The 24,306-nt window shown below is 41.9% G+C and overlaps 3 protein-coding genes across 4 annotated transcripts in view; all 3 read right to left on the reverse strand.

Moving 5' to 3' along the window:
* The window catches only part of RABGAP1 (RAB GTPase activating protein 1), a 219,864-nt gene extending 218,204 nt beyond the window's left edge, over window positions 1-1,660 (reverse strand). For both annotated transcript variants that reach the window (XM_077469737.1, XM_077469648.1), the window contains exon 1: window positions 1,583-1,660. The gene's annotated coding sequence lies outside the window, so the exon portion shown is untranslated. The remainder of the gene's footprint in view (window positions 1-1,582) is intronic.
* A 2,775-nt stretch (window positions 1,661-4,435) lies between these two features.
* ZBTB6 (zinc finger and BTB domain containing 6) lies at window positions 4,436-13,321 on the reverse strand. Its single transcript, XM_077469997.1, has 2 exons — window positions 13,179-13,321; window positions 4,436-11,274 (listed from the first exon to the last, which is right to left on the reverse strand). The coding sequence occupies exon 2, from the start codon at window positions 11,261-11,263 to the stop codon at window positions 10,007-10,009; it is 1,257 nt and encodes a 418-aa protein (XP_077326123.1). The 5' UTR covers window positions 11,264-11,274; window positions 13,179-13,321; the 3' UTR covers window positions 4,436-10,006.
* Window positions 13,033-24,221, reverse strand: LOC143961065 (uncharacterized). Its single transcript, XM_077470245.1, has 4 exons — window positions 24,015-24,221; window positions 19,582-19,905; window positions 14,342-14,536; window positions 13,033-13,332 (listed from the first exon to the last, which is right to left on the reverse strand). Exons 2-4 carry the CDS (start codon window positions 19,880-19,882, stop codon window positions 13,175-13,177), a joined length of 654 nt encoding a protein of 217 aa, XP_077326371.1. The 5' UTR covers window positions 19,883-19,905; window positions 24,015-24,221; the 3' UTR covers window positions 13,033-13,174.
* Window positions 24,222-24,306: the final 85 nt, after the last annotated feature.

Consider the following 24,306-nt stretch of genomic DNA (forward strand, 5'->3'; position numbering starts at 1 on the left):
ACAACCCCCTCTGTGTATGTGCAACTGCTGGTGGGGAAACCTCCGGCCGCAGCTCATTGGACAGCTGAACGCAAACTGTAATTCCTGGGCCAATCAGCCGCATCTGGGTCATTCCCCCCCATCCTCTGGCCACATCCCATTAGCCTGACACGGACCCACAAGCTAAAGTTGTCATTCCCCCGTCCCCCTCTGCTGCACCTACAAAAAAGGAGGCAGGGATGTTCATAACATCATTGACCCAATAGGGTCACGTGGCTACATGACATCATCAATATCCCCCACTCCTTTGTGTACAGGTAGCTGAGGGGGCGGGGGAAATCCTCTGACTGCATCCCATTGGCCTAACACTGACAGCTGACCCTCAAGCTACAGTTGTACTTTCCCCCCCGCCCCCCTCAGCTGCACTTACACAAAGGGGCGGGGATATTGATGATGTCATGTAGCCATAATACCCTTTTAGGCCAATGATGTTATGAACATCCCGCCCCTTTTTTGTACATGCAGTTGTGGGGGGGGGGGGGTTTGGGGGGAATCCTCTGGCCGCATCCCATTGGCCTGACCCCCCAAGCTAAAATTGTCCTCCTCCGTCCCCCTCAGCTGCACGTACACAAAGGGGGCGGAAATGTTCATGACATCATTGACCCAATACGGTCACATGAGCTACATGACATCATCAATATCCTTTGTGAACAAGCTGCTGGGGGGGGGGGGTGCTCATGACATCACTGACTTAATACAGTCACGTGGCTACATTAGGTCCATTTTATCGTCAATATCCATCCCCTTTGCCTATGTGAAACGGAAGGGGGCAGGGAATCCTCTGGCCGCAATCCCATTGGCCTGACAGCTGACCCCTCCAAGCTCCTCCCTAATTATGGCGTGTCACGGCAAAAAAAAAAAAAAGTGCCGCCACCAGGCAGAACAATACAAAGAACAGCATTGGTTCACATTAGAGCGCCAGAGCAGCGCGCACGCGCTGACAAAGTGCGCTGAGGAGCCCATTCACATCTGCGTGACCCTTTTTTTAGTTTTGTTGTTTACGCGCGTTTGGCCGGTCGCTTCTGCGCACGCACTCGGCAGCACATTTGTGATGCCACTGAGAAATAACGGCGTGGCGCCGCGTTTGAGGACGCTTTTTAGCCCATTTCCTCAAATGCAAAAGGTGTAAACAAGGCCGAACGGCGAGCAACAGCCATGTGGTTTTTTTTTTTTTGGTTCTTTTTGTTGCATGCGAACGGTGAGCCGCTGACACCAAGGTCTTTTATGGGATGTCCATGGAGGCAGAGAAAGTGGCTGCAGGAGATCAGCAGCCTCAAGGAAGGAAAAGGGAGAGGTGACTTCATAAACACCACACAGAGCCATAGCACACCACAATACCCGCCTGGAGGGAGGGGGGGGGGGCTCCTGAGTGATGAGGAGACACCCTGTCACCCCCCCCCCGCCTCCACCACACTGACTGACAGGGGCCCCGGCTGAGGCCTGCTGCTGTACTCCGAGCAGTACGGGGCCTTCCCGGGGAGACCGTATACACCAGACCCCCTGTCACCCTTCCCCCCACGTCCCGACACCCCGGGATCCTCACCTCCCGGATCCAGGCCATGGACGGATCCGCGCCGGAAGTGACGCCGGGCGCCGCAATCACGTGACGCGCCGACCGGCGCCATGGGATGTAAACATCCGCCGTCCTCTCAATAAACTTTATTGTCAAAGCGCCAAGAAGGGCAGCGAGGGGGGTACAGGTAGGGGGACGGGGCCTCCATCTCTTCTACAGGACAGGAGGGTCCAGGAATCATCTCTCCTGTATACATTCTTCTACATCATATTTCCGTTATAAGTTATTCTTCTATCCATTATTAATCATTTTTAATTATCTTATTATTTTTATTAACCATTATACTAATTATAACATTATCCTTTAGAAATCATTCCTGTAATTGGAATAATATATACTGTATATATATATATATATATATATATATATATATATATATATAAAAGACCGGTTTTAAAATTTATATTATATGTTTTAAAAAAAGGTAATAATGTTTAAAAATTATTTATAAAATTATATAATTTTTGTAAAATGATTTCAAATTGATGCAAGATTTTTTTTTTTTTTCAAAATTAATATAATGATATGAGAATGATTTATAAAGGATATAATATGTATAAATAATTTATAATTAATATAATGATATAGGAATGAATTATAAATGATATCATATATAGAATAATCATTTATAAAGGATATAATATGTACAAAATAATTTAGAATTAATGTAAAAAATAATTTCTTATTAATAGAATGATATAGGAATAAATTATAAATGATATCATATATAGAATAATTATTTATAAAGGATATAATATGTATAAAATAATTTAAAATTAATATAAAACATTTTTTTAATTAATATAATGATATAGGAATGATTTATAAATGATATCATATATAGAATCATTTCTAAAGGATATATGTATACAATTATTTATAATTAACATAAAAAAATCGTTTTAATGTATATAATGATATAGGAATGAATTATAAATGATATATAGAGAATAATAATTTATAAAGGATATAATAGGTATACAATTATTTATAATGCATAGAAGAATGATTTATAAAGGACATAATAGGTATAAAATAATTCATAATGAATGTAAACATTATTTCTAATGAATATAATGATATAGGAATGAATTATAAATTATATTGTATATAGAAGAATGATTTATAAAGGATATATGTACAAAATGATTTATAATGAATATGATATAGGAATGCATTATAAATTATATCATATATAGAAAAATGATTTATAAAAGATATAATATGTATAAAATAATTTATGATTAATGTAAACATTATTTGTAATGAATATAATGATATAGGAATTAATTATAAATGATATCATACATAGAATAATCATTTATAAAGGATATAATATGTATAAAATAATTTATAATTAATGTAAAAAAATATTTTTAATACAATGATATAGGAATGAATTATAAATATCATATATAGAATAATCATTTATAAAGGATATAATATGTATAAAATAATTTATAATAAAAATATTTTATTAATTATAAATTATTTTATACATATTATATCCTTTATAAATGATTATTCTATATATATCATTTATAATTCATTCCGATATCATTATATTAAAAATATTTTTTTACATTAAGATATAGGAATGAATTATAAATTATATCATATATATATATATATATATATATATATATATAAGAATCATTTATAAAGGATATAATATGTATAAAATAATTTATAATTAATGTAAAAATTATTTGTAATGAATATAATGATATAGGAATGAATTATAAATATCATACATAGAATAATCATTTATAAAGGATATAATATGTTTAAAATAATTTATAATTAATGTAAAAAAATATTTTTAATATAATGATATAGGAATGAATTATAAATTATATCATATATAGAAGAATCATTTATATAGGATATAATATGTATAAAATAATTTATCATTAATGTAAAAAAATATTGTTATTGAATATAATGATATAGGAATTAATTATAAATGATATCATATATAGAAGAATCATTTATAAAGGATATATGTATAAAATAATTTATAATCAATGTAAAAATAATTTGTAATGAATATAATGATATAGGAATAAATTATATCATATATGGAAGAATAATTTATAAAGGATATAATATGTATAGAATTATTTATAATTAATGTAACAATTATTTCTACTGAATATAATGATATAGGAATGAATTATAAATGATATCACATATAGAATAAGGACAGGGTTGAGAACCCCTGGGGTAGGGTATTCTGTCATATGTGCACCACTTTCAGGGTCTTCCATCTTTGGCCTTCAGTCGTTTTTTTTCTGGGGGATGGGTCCTTTCTGGTTTCACTTTCCACCCCGGTAGGTGGGACACGGTCTCTCTTGCAACAGATTCCTTTATGCCGCAATCTCACCTCCACCCCGGGAGCTGGCACTGGATTACTAACTTACCTTTTCATCACTTGACTCTCCAAAGCAAACAGATGGCACACAGTATGCCCAGGCTCCGAGATACTTGAAGGACTCCAGGTATGGATATTTTATACATAGTTACATTGATCCAAGCTGGACCAATGTATACAAAATTATATATATATATATATATATATATATATATATATATATATATATATACATATACATACATACATACATACACACACCATGCCTGGGCAATGACCCTGGCAGCTGGAAAATCATGGTAGATAATGTAGTAGATAACATTACAACAGCTCCACTCTAATGTGATCTTTGTTAGCTCCACTATGACCAAAATATAATAGAAGACAAACAAAAAAAAGTCTAATTTTGGTGTAACTGGTTTAAACTTACAATCATACAGATGTAATAATAAGTTGCAAAAACAATTTTTTATTTATTTATTTAATTAGAACTCCTTTATTATATTGTTAAAAGTTTTATTATACTCACAATGACAAATATATTTCACAATAATTAAAATTTTCGTCAACAGCATGTTCATGCCACCACACAGATTTATTGTCACCACTGGCAAATGTAGGATCAAGTTAATGGCAGCACAGACAACGCTTCATATTTTTATATATATATAATAAAAAGAAGATACATTGAAATCAAAATAGGTTTTTTGTTTTTCTTGCTTTAAGCTACCAAATCTACAAACAAATAGATGAAAAAGTCCACAAAAAAATGCTTGTTTTAGGAGGACATGGGCAGGTTCAGTCATCTTCTGGCTTAGGGCCCAAAACTCTACGGTCCCACCACAGTCTTCAAGGTGAGTAGAAAATTCCGGACACCCGCACTCCAAATGAAATTTCTCGTGCCTTTATTAGAACATCAGGATCACACTGTACATGTCACAGCAAAGTAATACAGAACCAAAAACAGCTGATGCGTTTCACACTAAACGTAGTGCTTACTCATAGCTCATAACTCTAAGGTCCCACCACAGTCTTGCCCAGAAGGCTAAGGTCCAAGCTAAGTTTCGTTCTGAGCTCTCGGGGTCCGACCTCAGCCTTGTCCTAAACTCTCGGGGTCCGACCTCAGCCCTGTCCTAAACTCTCGGGGTCCGACCTCAGCCCTGTCCTAAACTCTCGGGGTCCGACCTCAGCCCTGTCCTAAACTCTCGGGGTCCGACCTCAGCCTTGTCCTAAACTCTCGGGGTCCGACCTCAGCCTTGTCCTAAACTCTCGGGGTCCGACCTCAGCCTTGTCCTAAACTCTCGGGGTCCGACCTCAGCCTTGTCCTAAACTCTCGGGGTCCGACCTCAGCCCTGTCCTAAACTCTCGGGGTCCGACCTCAGCCCTGTCCTAAACTCTCGGGGTCCGACCTCAGCCCTGTCCTAAACTCTCGGGGCCGACCTCAGCCCTGTCCTAAACTCTCGGGGCCGACCTCAGCCCTGTCCTAAACTCTCGGGGCCGACCTCAGCCCTGTCCTAAACTCTCGGGGCCGACCTCAGCCCTGTCCTAAACTCTCGGGGCCGACCTCAGCCCTGTCCTAAACTCTCAGGGCCGACCTCAGCCCTGTTCTAAATTCGCAGGACCGACCTCAGCCCTGTTCTAAATTCGCAGGACCGACCTCAGCCCTGTTCTAAATTCGCAGGACCGACCTCAGCCCTGTTCTAAACGCTCAGAACTGACCTCAGTCTTGTTCTAAATGCTCAGAACTAACCTCAGTCTTGTTCTAAACTCTCAGGGCCGACCTCAGTCTTGTCCTAAACTCCCAGGTCTGACCTCAGCCTTGCCCTGAACTCTTAGAACTGACCTCAGTCTCCTCTTGAACTCTCAGGGTCAACCTCAATCTTGCCCTCTCTCAGTTTTCATGGCAAGTTTCTTCATAGGAATGAAGAAAGATACACCGAGTGGAGACCACATTGCTTGGCGTGCAGTCCAAGTGAGGCCTGCAGTTAAAGTGCATAGACAAAAGACTTCTCCTTGAAAGAGGCTGGTATGCGACCCAACCTTTTTTTTTTTTATTGTTATTATTATGTTGACAGAAGGCGATTACATACAGGTGCTAAAAATATTTCAGAGACGCAAGACAAATATACCATTATCAATGCTTGCCAAGTTCTCAGAGTCAAATAAAAGATTAACTTCTCAGTGCAGAGCATTAGGTTTCCATTGTGGCAAAAATAATGTCTTCTCCCTGATTGATGCCAAGGTCCCTACGTAATGCCTCGGTGTGCCCACTCGTCATTAAGACTATGTACCATATTCCCATTTCTGATACCAAAACACACAATTATTTAAATACGTGAAAGAACGCCATATGTACCTGGAGAGGAAAAAATAAAATAAAAAAGGGAGGTCCATGGGTCAGCACCTAAACCATGGTTATCATATAAAAAAAAGGTGTACTAGACACCATTTTGACCACACCTCCTAGCTCACCATGATCTCGTAAGACAAGGGTGCTCAACCTGTGACCCTCCAGCTGCTGCGGAAACTACAAGTCCCACGAGGCATTGCAAGGCTGAAAGTTACAAGTATGACTCCCAAAAGGTAGAGGCATGATGGGACTTGTACTCCCGTAAACAGCTGGAGGGCCACAAGATGAGCACCCACATCGAAACACGAAGAAGCACCCATGGGTTAGCTTATGAAAGACTGTGGCATCGGCCGAGGCAAACATTTGCATTAGGCCTGCCAAAGCACCAATTAAGGTCAATGGGACCGCGCCACAACCACATGCCAAACGCTGGGCAAGCCGTTGTCGGGTGGCATTTCGATTGTAAAATCTCCCTCGAGATCGGGGAGAAAAAAAAAACAAAAGCAAAAAGAAATCAGCTATTCAGATAGAAGTAGTATTGTCTCGTGAACATGTGCAAACCACCAACTCTGAAAGGCACACACCACGGCTTTTCAAAGGGGGGGGTAAAGTCTGCCGCCATGTGAAAGAGGCCCAAGTGGGGGTCAATATCTATTCTTAAGCAGGTGGCACCAGAAGAGGTTTCTTGTCATTTCCTGGCCTCGGAGATTAGCACAGGAAAGATGGCCTCCACTCACCTCTATGGCCTAGGAGGCCCGGAGCAACATCTCAAAAATAGTGGGATTTCCTAGCATTCTCCATACTGGAGACCATGGTCGTCAGGACCAATAGAGGGTAAAATGACCCCACTGTGGGCACAGGCACCAATTAAAACCTTGTAGGAGTTTCTTCCTCTTCTTATAAACAAAGAACTTGTAAATTGTAAAGTGTTACTGTATGTATGTATGAATACATTATATATATATATATATATATATATATATCTCAGGAGCATTCCTCTAAATGTGAAAGACCTGGGGCACCCTTGGGCACCTGGGAGAAGGAAATGGCTCCATGCATGTAGAGCAGGGGTCTCCAAACTTTTCAAAGGGCCAGTTTCTTGTGCTTCTGAATTTAGGAGGGATGGATTGTGGGCAGTGGGCGCAAAAAAAAAATGTCCCGGGCCCAGCATCAGTGAGAATAAATATGGCCTCAGGGTTGGTGGTCACAGTAGGAGTAGTGCCCCTATCATTAGTAGGAATAGTATCCCATCATTGGTATCGGTGGAAGATATAGTGCCCCCTTGTTGTGTCAGTGGGAGGAATAGTGCCCCAAGGTCCAGATAAAGGCTAGCAAAGGGCCACATCTGGCCCTCGGGCCACAATTTGGAGACCCCTGATGTGGAGCATCATGGCAAATAGAGCACGTGGCAGAAAAGGGACATGGTCAAAAAAAGAACCCGATTCTTCTCTCTGTGTATACTACACCCATAGGCCACAGTACTTGTAGCTCGAAAATATGCCAGAAAGTCTCACAGACACATGTAAACCTCAGGACAAAGGAGCATTTAAAAAGAAACACCAAAACACCCCCATTATATATACATATATCTTTCTGCACACAGAATATAGGCAAAATTAGAACGGGCACTAAGCCTACCATAAAAAAAAAAAAAAAAGCAATTCATTAAACAGTTGGGGATCACTTAAGAACTGGCAACTGCAAAACTATGAGCATTTGGTCAGGAGTATAATGTATAACAGAGCATTGCCGAGCACAGGGGTCAGGAGTATGTGCTGTATGTAATGTACAGCAAAGCTTGCAGAGTGCAGTGATCAGGAGTAAGTAATATACAGCGCAGTTTGCAGAGTGCAGTGGTCTGTAATGTACAGCAGAGCGTGCAGTGGTCAGGAATATAATGTACACCACAGCTTGCAGAGTGCAGTAGTCAGGAGTATGTATATAATGTACAGCAAATCGTTCGGAGTGCAGTGATCAGGAGTAAGTAATTTACAGCACAGCTTGCAAAGTGCAGTGGTCAGGGGTGTGTAATGGACAGCAGAGCGCAGTGGTCAGGAGTATAATGTACAGTAGTCAGGCAGAGTGCAGTGGTCAGGAGGATAACGTACAGGATGGCTTGCAGAGTGCAGTGCTCAGGAGTATAATGTACAGAGCTTGCAGATTGCAATGGTCAGGAGTATGTACTGTAGTTATTGTACAGCAAATCTTGCAGAGTGCAGTGGCCAGGAGAAAGTAATATACAGGAGAGCTTGCAGAGTGCAGTGGTCAGGGGTGTGTAATGTACAGCAAAGCACAATGGTCAGGAGTATAATGTACAACACAGCTTGGAGAGTTCAGTAGTCAGGAGTATGTATGCAATGTACAGCAAAGCTTGCAGAGTATAGTGGTCAAGCGTATAATGTACAGCAGAACTTGCAGAGTGCAGTGGTCAGAAGTAACGTATAGCATGGCTTGCAGAGTGCAGTGGTCTGTAATTTACAGCAGAGCCTGCAGAGTGCAGTGGTCAGGAGTATAATGTACATCACAGCTTGCAGAGTGCAATGGTCAGGAGTACATACTGTATTTATTGTACAGCAAAGCTTGCAGAGTGCAGTGGCCAGGAGTAAGCAATTTACAGCACAGCTTACAGAGTGCAGTGGTCAGGAGTAAGTAAATATACAGGAGAGCTTGCAGAGTACAGTGGTCAGGGGTGTGTAATGTACAGCAGAGCGCAATGGTCAGGAGTATAATGTACATCACAGCAGCTCAGTAGTCAGGAGTATGTCTACAATGTACAAAGCTTACAGAGTGCAATGGTCAGGAGTATAATGTACAGCAGAGCGCAATGGTCAGGAGTATAATGTACATCACAGCAGTTCAGTAGTATGTATGCAATGTACAGCATGGCTTGCAGAGTGTAGTGGTCAGGAGTATAATGTACAGCAGAACTTGCAGAGTGCAGTGGTCAGAAGTAATGTATAGCATGGCTTGCAGAGAGCAGTGGTCTAATGTACAGCAGAGCCTGAAGAGTGCAGTGGTCAGGAGTATAATGTACATCAGAGCTTGCAGTAGTCAGGAGTATTTATATAATGTACAGCAAAGCTTGCAGAGTGCAGTAGTCAGGAGGATAACGTACAGGGCGGCTTGCAGAGTACAGTGCTCAGGAGTATAATGTACAGCAGAGCTTGCAGATCGCAATGGTCAGGAGTATGTACTGTATTTATTGTACAGCAAAGCTTGCAGAGTGCAGTGGCCAGAAGTAAGTAATTTACAGCAAAGTTTGCAGCGTGTAGTGGTCAGAAGTAGAATGTACAGCAGAACTTGCAGAGTGCAGTGGTCAGAAGTAATGCACAGTACGGCTTGTAGAGCTCCGTGGTCAGGAGTCTAATGTACAGCAAAAGCTTCCAGAGTACAGCGATCAGGAATGTATAATGTACAGTACAGCTCACACAAGGGGCAATGGTTTGTCTGGCATATACAGGGTGGCTAGTGGTGAAGTGCCTCCTTCTGTTGGGGGGGTCAGGGGGTGAATGCCCCCCATTTTTGTGGCAGCCAATGTAAAACCAACAGAGGGGAAGGTCTGAGGGTCCGTGTGTGTGGTGGTGAGGGTTAGGTGACCCTGGCAAAGTAAACGGTCACTTGAAGTGCTGGATGGTTCAGTAAAACGCACCACAATCTTCTACAGCCTACCCTAGTCATAATCTATGGTGACTTTTGTGATGTCCAAGCTCGACTTATCTCCCCCATTTTTCCCATGGACCGAATTGAGATGCTTTTTCAAAGCGGACTTGTGCTTGAAATCCATGTCGCAACAGTGGCACTTGTAAGGCCGGTCCCCGCTGTGAATGTTCAGGTGGTCCTGCAGGGTGCTCTTGGCCGTGAAAGTCTTCAGGCACACCGAGCACTGGAAGGGCCTGATGCCCATATGTCCACGGATATGCCGATTCAAGTTCTTTTTCTGGGTAAACGTCTTCCCGCACTGCAGGCACAGGAACAACTTGTGCATCTTCAAGTGGCGCAGGTAGTTCTCCAAGTGGAGGAAGCCACGGGGGCATTTTGGGCACTGATGTCTCCAGGAACAAGTCCATTCTGCGGTGCTCTGAAGGCCCTGCATGGCACCGGCGGATGATTCCCCACCTTCTTGGTAGCTCGGGTATGGACCGCCTTGCACATCAGGCATGCGGTTGTCAACGGTAGAGTTTATTATAGAGTGCTGCGTGTCTGAAAAGTAGATATTCGATTTTGAAGAGGTGCAAGGTTGAGGGAACTGATCGTTATCTGCGTTATTTGCATTGTCGGACATGGAGCCCATTTGGAAAACACAGATATCGCCTTCTTTGTAGTCAATGTCCACAGCTGAAAGATCTTCGTTTTTGGACCTGGGGCTCTGCAACTGTTCCTGGTCATTCTCCTCTTTCTTAACCTGGAAATCCATGTTTAACTGGCTGTCTTCTGACAATTCGATAATCTCGCAATCTTTATCCTGACTGCTGGCAGTGTCCATCTGAGGCTCGCTATGAGGGTTTTCTTCTGGTTTCAGCGTCATCGCGTTGTCGCACATCTCACTTTGCAAGTACCGAGAGAGAGCTTCTGTGCATTTCTCTACAATGTGGACCATCTGCAGGTAGCTGGCCGCTGTTAGGTACTTCAGGAGTTCTTTTCTTCTTACTTCCAGGACCCCAGTGTAACAGGAGAGCAGCAGCTTCTGACCAACGTCTGCATTTTGGAGAATGGTGATGTGAACTTGCCTGGACTGGTTCAGCAGAAACTGATCCCTCATGAAGGTGGAGCAGGCGGCCAAGACCACCTTGTGTCCATGGAACTCGGCATCGTTGATGTATATGGACACGTCACAGAACAGATTCTGCTCCCGGAGAATGTTCATCTTGTGCAATATTCCATTTGCTTGCTGCTCAAAGTGAAAGTGAAGAACCTCGGAGTCAGTCATGGTGTACAACCCTGAAAGAACAAGAATAAAAACGTGGTTACGGAATATGCAGGAGGATAAAAGTGCACATAAGGCCCTGATAACCAACCTGCTACCCTTGGGACCCCTGAACATAGTAGTCTGTTTCCATATTGCCCCATAATAACAGTGATCTCCAGCAATCTCATGTAATGGGTCTCTGCACAACAACTATATTGTGAAGCATGTCCCTAGTCCCTCTGATCATCTTTTAGCATGGCTAAAGTTTTTGACCATCTCTTTTAGTATGTCTCTGACCAACTCCTGTAGCATGCCTATAGTCTTTGACCATCTCCTGTAGCCTTCTACACTCTATGTCTATCTCCTGTAGCACGCCTATAGTCTTTGACCATCTCCTATTACATGTCTACACTCCATCTTCTGTAGCATTCCTATAGCCTTTGACCATCTCCCCTTGCATGTCTATACTCTATGACCATCTCCTGTAGCCTTCTACACACTCTGTCCATCCCCTGTAACAGGTCTATAACCTTTAACCACCTCCTATAGTCTTCTACACATCTCCTATAGCATGGCCATCATCTATGACCATCTTCTGTTGCATCTCTTACACTCTATCCAGCTCTCGTATCCTCTTTTTGTCCGTTTTTATAATAAAATGTTGTAATCAACTAGTACTCACAAAACACAGGGAGGGTTTTTTTATTATGTGCAACGACAAGAAAATTTTTATATATAATTTTCTTTTTTGGTTGCCTACAAAATCCCAAAAGGAGGTTTTATACGGAATCTATATTATGGGGGATGGGCAACAATTTTCTGCATTTGAACGAATAATCTGCTGACCATCTCCTGTAGCATGCCTATTGTCTCTGACCATCTTCTGTAGCAGATGTATAACCTTTGGCCATCTCCTATAGCTTTCTACACTGTCTTTCCATCTCCTGTGCCATGCCTGTAGTCTTTGACCATCTCCTGTAGCCTTTTACATTCTCTGACCATCGCTTGTAGCAGGTCTATAACCTTCCCTCCTGCAGCATTCCTATAGTCTTTGACCATCTCCCGTTGCATGTCTACACTCTGTCCCTCTCCTGTAGCCTTCTACACTCCTATGTCCATCTCCTGTAGCATTTCTATAGTCTTTGACCATCTCCTTTGGCCTTTTACACTCTGGCCATCTCCGGTAGCAGATCTAAAACCTTCAACCATCTCCTATAGTCTTCTACACTCTCTTATCTCCTGTGGCATGCCTATAGGCTTTGATCATCTCCCATTGCATATCTACACTCTCTGACTATCTCTTGATGCATGCCTGTAGTTTTTGACCATTTTCTTTAGCAGGTTTATGTAGCATTAATTTTACAATTACGTATGACCCTTTGGTGCAACCACTTTTGAAGCCCTCTGTCTCAGGAGAGTTGACCGCTACTGATGCAAAAGGTACGAAAGTATTATTATTTTTTTTTTTTTTATATATATAGTGGGTTATGCTAGCCATACATACAGATTATTATTATTATTTTATTTTTTTTTTTAACTAAAAACGTTTAAAAAAAATAAATAAATAAAACACGAACAGCTTCCCCATCCATGCTAAACAGCACAGACTGAGGAATCTCCAGCTTCAACTATTAAATTCTGACAGCCGGCGCCAGTGGCCTGTGTTTAAGTAGCAGGTATAGACAGCAATTCAGGGGGGTAACAACACACTTTTTTTTGGTCACTATATTACTGTTTCCCCCATCATTAAAGTTATAGCAGGATGTCAAATAAAGAACACAAACACCACATTTCTATTTATAGATTTATTTAAAAATGTGGAACACACATTTTTTTTTTATTTTTTTTTTTAACCTTTTTTTTTTTTATTTTTTTTTTTAAAAGAGCCAACATAAGCTTAAAAAACAAAACAAAAAATAAACATAATAAACATTACATTTTCTCAAGAGTCTGTAAAACGACACCAATTCTGCTTTGTATCTCAGGTATGCGCCGTCTCAAGTATTCCAGTTCTGCGTTGCACTGCCTCAGTTCAGCGCTGAGTTGGTGCACCGTGACGTTATTCATGGTGGTTTCCGGTGTGATTTGCACTATTAGGGATAGAAACACAAAAAAAAAAAACGACTTAAAATTTTGCAGCCATAAAGGCCTCTTCACGTCCTGAAACATGCGACTCCTCAACTAGGGATGAGCTTGGGTTCATTCTGAACTCCATAACTCGGCTGTCTGTGCTGGGCCAATGAGCTACAGGCAAGGGTCTCCCCACCTTGCAGCTCCGTGTACACAAAAAGAGGCAGGGATGACATCATTGACCTTAAAAGGCCACATGGCCATCTTAGGTCTATGCCATTGACCGAATATGGCTGTATTAGATTAGGTCAATGATATCACAAGCATCAGGATTTCCAACCTCGTATTAGCAAGTAAACAAATTCAAGGTCAACATCATTCACCTAAAAGGCCATGCGGCCGTGTTAGCTCAGCAAAGGCCATATTGGGTCAGCGATGGTCATGGGGCCATATAAAATCAGTGAACTCATGATCATCCTTGCCCTTCATGAAGCGGTGAGGAGGGTTGAGAAAGCCGCCCCCCCCCCACTCCACAGTTCATTGGCCCAGCAATGACAGCTCCTTCTTAGGTCTGGTTCAACTCAGATCGAACCAAAGCTCATCACTACTATATGGGGCCTTATTACCTCAATGATTGCCACATTAGGTCAAATGGTGCCACAGAAAATAACGGGTCAATGAGCTGCGGGGGGGGGGGGGGGGGGGGGGGATTCCCCATCCTGTAGGATGTATGTACACAAAAGGAGTCGGGTTGCTTGTGGCATCACTGACCTACCATGGCCAGCGATGGCCTTGGGGCCATGCCAGGCCAGCGATGGCCTTGGGGCCATGCCTGGTCACAACGGAAGCCATGCCGCCATGTCTGGTCAATGGAGTTATGAGCATTCCTGCCCTTTGTACATGCAGCTGTGAGGTGGTGAATCCCCCGCCACCCGCAGCTCATTGGCCCAGCAGTGACAGCTGCCTCCTGGGTTTGGTTGAACTCAAATTCAGACTGAACCAAAAAGTTTACCCCTACTCTTCACATACCTGTGCTTGAAATCTCCTGCAGACATAAAGGTATATCCTCCATCTTTATCACAGGGATGCCCTCTGTTGGATATGAACTTTCTTCACACTCGATTTTAATGTCTACCGAAGGTTCTTGAGGCCCATGTTCACTTTGACCAGCCACATCCTCAGCATTTGCCTGCTGTTCTTCTGCAGCTCTCTCTCTCTTTTTGTCTGGGGATTACACAAATATGTTTTAGAAAAGTTGCACGCAAAAAAAAAAAAAATGTATTATATAATATTTTTTTTTTTTTTTTTTTTTTTTTTTTTTTTTTTTTTTACACAGCAACATACGAGGGTTCTTCAAAAAGTCTCTGCACTTTTTATTTTTTTTATCTCAACGCTATATAATAAAAGTGCAGAAACATTTTGAAGACCTCTCATACATTCAAAGTTGGATTAGCAATCAGAAACATAACATGAAGGAAGAATCAATGCAGGAGGACTACCAGTGGTGATGAGCGTGGGATCAGGTTTGGTCCAAATCCAGAAGCTGTCCTTTCAGAGTCTATGAGCTGACATACGTAAAGTGGTGAGGATGCTCATAATATCATTGACCAGGGCTTGTTTGCTTTGAATCTAGGAGGCAGGTAACAAACCTTACTGGTAGAACAATGTAACATGTTCCCGAAGGTGAACTTATACTTTAACCCAGGGCTTGACAAATTTGCTTGGAATCTAGGAGCCAGCTAAAAAAGTTAGGAACCAGGTCGGTAACTGCGATCCGGACCTGTCCCTGGCCTGACATGGAGATGAGTGAGGGGAAGATAGCGCAGCCCCCCCCACCTGTCTTCAAGTCATTGCCCATAGCTCTTAGAGGGACTTTATTTATTTATTTATTTTTTTCAAATGACAATTTTTTTTTTTTTCAATTGCATTTTAGTGTAAATTTGAGATCTGAGGTCTCTCTGACCCCAGATCTCATATTTAAGAGGACTTGTCATGCTCTTTTCTATTACAAGGGATTTTTAAATTCCTTGTAATAGTAATAAAAGTGACACAAATTTATTTTTTAAAAGACCAGTGAAAAAAATAAAAAATAAAAGTTAAAGAAAGAAAATAAAAAAACATTTTAAATGCGCCCTGTCCCGCCCGCATATGAAAGCGGTGTTCAAACCACACATGCAAAGTATCGCCGTGATCGGTAGAGCGAGAGCAATAATTCTAGCCCTAGACCTCCTCTGTAACTCAAAACGTGCAACCTGTAGAATTTTTTAAACGTCGCCTATGGAGATTTTAAAGGGTAAAAGTTTGTCGCCATTCCATGAGCGGGCGCAATTTTGAAGCGTGAAATGTTGGGCATCAATTTACTCGGCGTAACATTATCTTTCACAATATAAAAAAAAAAAATTGGGCTAACTTTATTTTTGTCTCATTTTATTAAATAGTGCGCTTGTAAGTCCACTGCGCAAATACGGTGTGACAGACAGTATTGCAACGACAACCATTTTATTCTCTAGGGTGTTAGAATAAAAAATATATATAATGTTTAGGGGTTCTAAATAAAGGGAAGGAGATAGGCAGGCAATAAAAAACAGGCAGGGGAAGCTCCATTAGCATTGCTGGTTGTCATACCAACGGCCACCACAAGAGGGCGCCAGATTCCAGAAGGAATTATAGGACCGCAGAAGGCTCAAAGCCGCGGCCTCAATTAATGGCCGCCGGCGGAACGGCCCGACCCGATCATGCTGGGGGGGGGGGGGGGGTCAGCCGGAGAAAGGATACCCCCAGCTGTGCTGCCCCAGGTCGCTAATTCCAGTCGCAGATGCGACCTGGCGCCCGGGTTTTTTTCGAGCCCTGCTTTAACCCATGTGTCTCCAAACTACGGCCCTCCAGTTGTTCAGAATCTACAATTCCCATCATGCCTAGTCATGTCTGTGAATCTCAGAGTTTTACAATGCCTCATGGGACATGTAGTTCCGTAACAGCTGGAGAGCCATAGTTTGGAGATCCCTGCTTTAACCCATGGGTGTCCAACCTGTGGCCCTCCAGCTGATGTGGAACTACAGGACCCATGAGGCATTGGAAGGCTGGCAGTTGCAAGTGGTCCCTCAGAATTGGTAACGGAAGTGACGCTTCGTCCCCACCATCTTGCTACACCCCGAACTCCTCCACAGTAAAGATACACAGAGAAGGGGGCAAGCGGACATCTTGTTACACCCACCGGAGTTTTGCACAAAAAAAAAAAAAAAAAGTATTTGGAAATCCATCAGACTGTTTACATATTGAATTATAAAAGCAGCGGTGTTACACCCACGTTATACACTTTGTTTCCTGTTAAAAATAACTGTAGTGCAAAACTCCGGTGGGTGAAACAATATATGTCCACTTGCCCCCTTCTCAGTGCATCGTTACTGTGGAGGAGTGCGGGGTGTAGCAAGATGGCGGCGATGGAACGTTACTTCCCTTAACAATTCTGACGGGTCACCTAAACTGACGGAACACGGGCATGCTTCGCAAAGAGGCAGAGGCATAATGGGACTTGTAGTTTTGCAACAACTGGAGGGCCACATGTTGGACACTCATGGTATAATCGTTTCACTGCCAGAGTTTTTGCACACATGTTCAAAAAAGAAAAAAAAAAAAAAAAATCTAAGGCCTGAAGATTACATAAAACCCCCAAAAACACGATATTTTCGGAGAGCAGTAAATCCTAGTGATTAAAGTAGTGGTAATTCCAAATTTTTGTGCCATTACTGCAAAGGTCTAGGAAAAACAAAAACACACACACACACACGAGGGGGCAATTTTTGGGCAAAATATAAACGATGAGGTTGCACTGAATAAATAGATACGGAACACGTCAAACCTTAAATGTATGTGCGCCCGTGAAATGGCGGCAAACTTTAGTACCCTATATTTTCTATAGGTGATGCTTTAAAAGCCCCCTATAGTTCATCAGTTTACAGTTACAAAGGAGGTCTGGAATTATTACTCTCATCACAAGGTGATTTTTTTAATTTATTTTTTGGCGACAGGTTCTCTTAGACCGCTGCAAGTTAGACGTGTGCAGTTCATTTAGTTCCGCATCAAAATACAAACCAAATTTTTTGTTATTTGAAAATTCGGATACATTATAATAGTAATTTTAATAGTATAGCGTAAAAAAAAAAAAAAAAAAAAAAAAATGGAAAGAATATAATCATCTTCTGAAATTTTAATTTCAAAATAGAATGAAATCAAATTGGGAAAAACAAAAACAAGACAATAGACTAGAATAAAATAGAACATAACATAACTATCTTTCGAAAATTCAAATAGGATTCGAATACAAAAAAAAAAAAAAAAAAAAAACCAACAAGGGAGGAGAAAAGTTTTAAAAAGAATAGAAAAGGAAAATAGAATAAAAATAAATTAAGCATCTTTCGAAATGCAAATAAATCTTTTTTTGTTTTTTAATTCAGATTTATTCGCATTTCGGAAGATGCTTATATATTATTTCTATTTTATTCTATTTCCTTTCTATTCTTTTAAAATTTTACTCTTTTTTTTTTTTGTTTTCGTTATTTTTTTTTATTCAGAATATAGTTACATAGTAAGGTTGAATAAAGACACCAGTCCATCCAGTTCAACCTGAGTGAGTGTCTACAATTGTCCCTATCCTTGTACATTGCACACTCACATTGGTCCCTACCCTCAAGGAGCCCACAATCCAAGGTCCCCATTCATATACCAGAGCCAATTTTGCACAGAAGCCAATTAACCTACCTACATGTCTTTGGAGTGTGGGAGGAAACCAGAGTACCTGGAGGAAACCCACACAGACACAGGGAGAACATGCGAACTCCAGGCAGGTAGTGTCGTGGTTGGGATTTGAACCAACGACCCTTCTTGCTGCTAGGTGAGAGTGCTAACCACTACACCACTGTGCCACCGAAAGAATAGATTAAAGCGGGGTTCCACCCTAAAGTGGAACTTCCGCTGATCAGAACCCTCCCCCCCTCCGGTATCACAATTGGCACCTTTCAGGGGGGGGGGGGGGGGGGGGGTGGAGATACCTGTCAAAGACAGGTATTTACACCCACTTCCGGGCATAGACTCCCGTGGGAGTCTATGCCTCTTCCTGTCCTGCCGCGCTGTCTGCTGGGACACACACGGGTCCCAGAGACAGCGCGGACAATTCCTATTGCGCTGCGCGACTCGCGCATGCACAGTAGGGAACCGGGAAGTGAAGCCGATTCGCTTCACTTCCTGATTCCCTCACCTAGAATGGTGGCGGCAGCAGCCGAGAGCCGAGCGATCGATCGGTCTCGGCATCACTGGACCCCGGGACAGGTGAGTGTCCATTTATTAAAAGTCAGCAGCTGTAGTATTTATAGCTGCTGGCTTTTAATATTTTTTTCCCCAGTACAGTCCCGCTTTAAAGTAGTAAGGTAAGGAACAGAAAAAAAAAAAAAAATAGAATGAAATAAAATAAAATAGAAAAAATTAAAATAAGAAAAGAAAAGAACAGATTAAATTAGAAAAGAATAGAAAAAGGAAAAGAGTAGAAATATAAAATTGATTTGAATTTTCTAAATTTGGTCGAATTGAGTTCAATTTGAATGAATTTGGAAATTTCGACTCGAATTCCAAAAACTAATTTAAACTAAAACAAATTTATGCAAATAACAAATTTAAATATTTTTTTTTCGTTCTGCAGGTCTCCCTTGTGCTCCACTGAATACAATGCACATCGCAGCGCATTACATTCTCTCTCGGCCTTGATGACCGGGAAACGGTCAACGAGGATCTGGAAGTGACGTCACACATCCTCCCTCCCTTCTACCAGGCGGCACCCTCCATGCTGCTCCTGGGGGTCCGCAGACAGGCAAGCTGTGCATTTGGGCAGAAGCCCAGGCGCCAGGACGCAATTTCTAGTGGCCATAGCGCCTCGGATTTGTCGAGCCCGGTCATTTCCCCGATATGGACATATCAGGTCAGTTTTAGTGACCTAATGTGGTCAATGTCATCTTCAATGCCATTGACCCAATTATGACCACGTGTCCATATAAATGTCAATGACGTCATGAGCATTCCTGCTCTTTGTATACCTGCAACTAAGGGGGTGGGGAATCTCCTCCAAACAGCTCATCGGCCTGCCAACGATGGCCAACTTCTGGGTTTGGACGGAACCCATGCCTGAACACCCGGGCTCATCAGAGGAAGACATGAAATAGGAATGGCAATGCTGGACATGCAACAAAAACACAGTAATCTAAGGAAAACTGCACACTTACTTTTTTTAATGATTTTCCGGATCTTGCGCAGCTGCTCCTCCTCTCGGTGTTTCAGATCCGACCACCTCTTGCGCAGCTGGTCCTTGGACCGCTCCACGCTGTAACGGCGCCGCAGCCGGCGCACCACCTTCTCCATGATCTTGTCCTTGCGGGTGTTGGGCCTTGTATAATTGGCGAGTCTGCCATCGTAGTCCTTTTCATCCAGAACCTGGACCATGTCCGTCATCTCCTGAAAGGTCATGGCAGAGGCCTTCACCCTACGGCTTCGTCGGCCGCCATCAGCCACCCACTCGTCCGACATCCTGGTCTGCACTTTAATGGTGCCTGTGCAACCCAAAGAGGGGGGGAGGCGAGAGTCAAAATTGGCATGGCAGACGAAGATTTGTTTTTTTTGATTTTTTTCGTAACTTTGTTACAAAAGTTCTCTGTTGAGTGATGGAAACATCAAAAGCAGTGGGCGAAGGAATATGGCCCATCGTTCAGTCAAATATTGGAATTCAATTCTAACTGTGTATGGCTTTGTAAATTTGTAAAGTAGGGAGTGTACAGCTTGTATAACAGTGTAAATTTGCTGTCCCCTCAAGATAACTCAACACACAGCCATTAATGTCTAAACCGCTGGCAACAAAAGTCAGTACACCCCTAAGTGAAAATGCGCAAATTGGCCCCGAAGTGTCAATATTTTGTGTTGCCACCATTATTTTCCAGCACTGCCTTAACCCTCTTGGGTATAGAGTTCACCAGAGCTTCACAGGTCACCACTGGAGTCCTCTTCCCCTCCTCCATGATGACATCACGGAGCTGGTGGATGTTGGAGGTCTTGCGCTCCTCCACCTTCCGTTTGAGGATGTACCACAGATGATCAATAGGGTTTAGGTCTGGAGACATGCTTGGCCAGTCCATCACCTTTACCCTCAGCTTCATTTGCAAGGCAGTGGTGGTCTTGGAGGTGTTTGGGGTGGTTATCATGTTGGAATACTGCCCTGCGGCCCAGTCTCTGAAGGGAGGGGATCATGCTCTGCTTCAGTATGTCACAGTACATGTTGGCATTCATGGTTCCCTCAATGAACTGTAGCTCCCCAGAGCCACCAGCACTCATGCAGCCCCAGACCATGACACTCCCACCACCATGCTTGACACACTTGTCTTTGTACTTCTCACCTGGTTGCCGCCACACACGCTTTCACCATCTGAAACAAATACGTTTATTTTGGTCTTTATTATTACAATTTGTGTATTTAATAAACCTGGTTTACGGCACTGCGCAATGAAGGTTTTCCTTGGTCATTTCCATCCATATTTATGAGGGGCTTTCATGCAAGAGACGCCATTTCAACAGGTTCCCATAGGGGTCTCCCCTCATGCCTATTAGACCATACTGGCGATAGCTGGGGGGACATCCAGGGTGAGGGCACATCTGTGTGGGGCACCCAGTCTGAACACCACTGCACAGGAGATGCCAACTTAAACACGACGCACTTTATTTCATCACCTAATCGGGACTTTATTCATTGTTTTATGTGTTCTGCATGTTTATATGAATGTGATCAACTGTAAGCACAGCAAACTGTTTTTACTATGTAACTGTACTGTCTGCCCCCATGTTGTAAAGCACTATGCAAACTACTGGTGCTTTATAAATCCTGTATAATATAAACCCTGTATATTATTATTAATAATAAATCCTGTATAACCACTTGCTTACTGGGCACTTAAACCCCCCTCAGTCCCAGACCAATTTTCAGCTTTCAGCGCTGATGCACTTTGAATGACAATTGCGCGGGCATACAACACTGTACCCAAATGAAATTTTTATCATTTTTTTCCCACAAATAGAGCTTTCTTTTGGTGGTATTTAGTTACAGCTCGGAGTTTTATTTTTTGCTAAACAAACAAAAAAAGATGCAAAAAAATATAAATAAAAAAAAATCATGTTTTAATAGTTTGTTATAAAATTTTGCAAACGGGTCATTTTTCTCCTTCATTGAAGTGCGCTGATTAGGCGGCACTGATAGGCTGCATTGGTGGGCACTGATGGGCTGCATTGGTGGGCACTGATAGGCTGCACTGGTGGGCACTGATAGGCTGCACTGGTGGGCACTGATAGGCTGCACTGGTGGGCACTGATAGGCATAGTTAAGGCGGCACTAATAGGCACAGATAAGGCGGCACCGATGGGCACAGATGGGCACAGATAAGATGGCACGGATGGGTGGCACGGATAAGTGGCACGGATGGGTGGCACGGATGGGCACTGATAGGTACCACAGATAGATGGGACTGATGGGCACTGATAGGTGGCACTGATAGGTGGCACTGCTGGGCACTGATGGGCGGCACTGCTGGGCACTGATGGGCGGCACTGGGGTGCAGCACCTTTGTGGCAGATTGGGTGGCACTGTGGGTGGCACTGTGGGTGGCACTGTGGGCACAGACGGGGGGCACTTACTTTTACTTTTAGTTAAACTTCAGGATGGCACTGCGGGAGGCAGGTGGGCACTGGCAGGTGGCATGTGGTGCCTTGCATTGCTGGCCGTGATCGGGACTGATGTCCCGATCACGGCCGCCGGTGATCGGCTTTTTTTTTTTCTCCTCGCGCTGTCAGCGCGAGGAGGAATAATAGCCGATTACCGGCTCCGTTCTATCACATGATCAGCTGTCATTGGCTGACAGCTGATCACGTGATAAGGGGTCGGGATCGACCCCTTACACGGATCGGTGATCAGGCGAGTCTCACGGACTCGCCGATCACAGAGCGCGCCGCGCGCGCCCCTCAGGGGGCGCGCAGGCCGCTCGTAACCGGGACGACGTCAATAGACGTAGTCCCGGAAATCTAGGTCCGCGCTAATGCCGTCATTCGGCAATAGCGCGGTACCCAAGTGGTTAATAATAATAATAGTATAAATCTTGTATAATAATAACAACAATATTATAAATCCTGAATAATAATAAATAATAGTAGTATAAATCTTACATAATAATAAATCCTGTATTATAATAATAATAATAATTATTTATAAAAATAATCCTTAGGCCGCGTACAGGCGATCGGAATTTCCAACAACCAAACCGTGGATTTATTTCCAACGGATGTTGGCTGAAACTTGTCTTGCACACAGACACACACACACGGGTCGCACAAATGTTTTCAGAAATTCCGTACGTAAAATGAAGTTCAATAGCCAGTGCGGCTCCTTCCGCTCGATTCCGAACACGCGTGGACCTTTTGTGCGTCGGAATTGTGCACACATGATCGGAACTTGCGTCAACGGATTTTTGTTGTCGGGGAAAATTTGAGATCCAGATCTCAAATTTGTTTTTGTCGTAAATTTCTGACAGAAAAAGTCCGATGGAGCCTACACTTGGTCGGAATTTGCGACAACAAGCTCCCATCCAACATTTGTTGTCAGAAATTCTGATCGTGTGTACGCTGCATTAGGATTGTAAGCTCTAAAAGAAGCCGAGCCCTCCGGTATTTAATTGTTTTGTAAGTATACTGTCTGTAATTATGTTGTAAAGCGCTGCGTAAACTGTTGGTGCTATATAAATCCTGAATAATAATGATAATAAAAACCCTGTGTAATAATAATATAAACCCTGTATAAAAAAAAAAAAAAAAAAAAAAAAAAAAAAAAAAAAAAAAAAAAAAAAAAAAAAAAAATATATATATATATATATATATATATATATATATATATATATATATATATATATATATATATATATATATATATATATATATATATATATATAAATCCTGCATAATAATAATAATAATAATAATAATAATAATCCTGCATAAAATTATAAATCCTGTATAATAATAATAATAATATAAATCCTGTAAAAGCATGTCAGGACCTTACGGGGTAAAGGGCCACGCAAAAAGCCACAGATGGATTATGGTGGCAAGAAAGCGCCCTAAGGCAATTCAGTTCGCATAGGTAGTGCTATACAAGTCACTCATTCATAATAATGATAATAAAAACCCTGTATTATAATAATAATATAAATCCTGTATAAAAATATAAACCCTGTATAAATAAATATAAATCCTGTATAATACTAATATAAATCCTGAATAACAACGATAATATAAATCCTGTATAATAATAATATAAATTCTGTATAATACTAATAATATAAATACTGTATAAAAATATAAATCCTGTATTATTATAATAATATAAATACTGTATAATTAATATAAATCATGTATAATAATAACGTATAAAAATAATTCTTAGAATTGTAAGCTCTGAGGGGCAAGGTCCTCTGATTTCTCCTGTATTGATTTGTAATGTAATTGTTCTGTCTGCCCCAATGTTGTAAAGCGCTGTGCAAAATGTTGGCGCAATATACATCCTGTATAATAATAATATAAATCCTGTATAATAAAAAGATAAATCCCGTATAATAATAAAGCATCTTACCGGCGTTGTTCGCTCCCTCCACCTTTTATACAATAATCCTCATTCCAGGGGAAATCCTCCGGAAATTTGGGTCTCTTCCTCTCCGATCAGAGGTCTCCTCTCCTCCTCATCGGTGGTCATCCGGTTGTGTGAGAAGATCACTTCCTGGTCCTCTCCGACCGGAAACACCGGAAGAGGCGCTTCTACATCCGGGTCACAGAGTCCTCCATCGCCCGGGGTGCGCCATAAAAGGGTAAACACTGAGCTACCATATGAGGACAAAAAACAAACAAATAGGGGAAAAAAAAAAAAA

The sequence above is a fragment of the Lithobates pipiens genome, unplaced genomic scaffold (assembly GCF_037356315.1).
Source record: "Lithobates pipiens isolate NorthernLeopardFrog02 unplaced genomic scaffold, aLitPip1_a1.2 Scaffold_1, whole genome shotgun sequence".
In the NCBI taxonomy this organism is placed as follows: domain Eukaryota; kingdom Metazoa; phylum Chordata; class Amphibia; order Anura; family Ranidae; genus Lithobates; species Lithobates pipiens.

Coding starts and splice junctions, on each gene's coding strand:
- LOC143961065 (XM_077470245.1), bottom strand. CDS start 19,882: ATGTCGGACGAGTGGGTGGCTGATGGCGGCCGACGAAGCCGTAGGGTG. Junction 14,537..19,581: donor CCGGAAAATCATTAAAAAAA/GTAAGTGTGCAG, acceptor TGTAATCCCCAG/ACAAAAAGAGAGAGAGAGCT. Junction 13,333..14,341: donor GCAGGAGATTTCAAGCACAG/GTATGTGAAGAG, acceptor TATCCCTAATAG/TGCAAATCACACCGGAAACC.
- ZBTB6 (XM_077469997.1), bottom strand. CDS start 11,263: ATGACTGACTCCGAGGTTCTTCACTTTCACTTTGAGCAGCAAGCAAAT.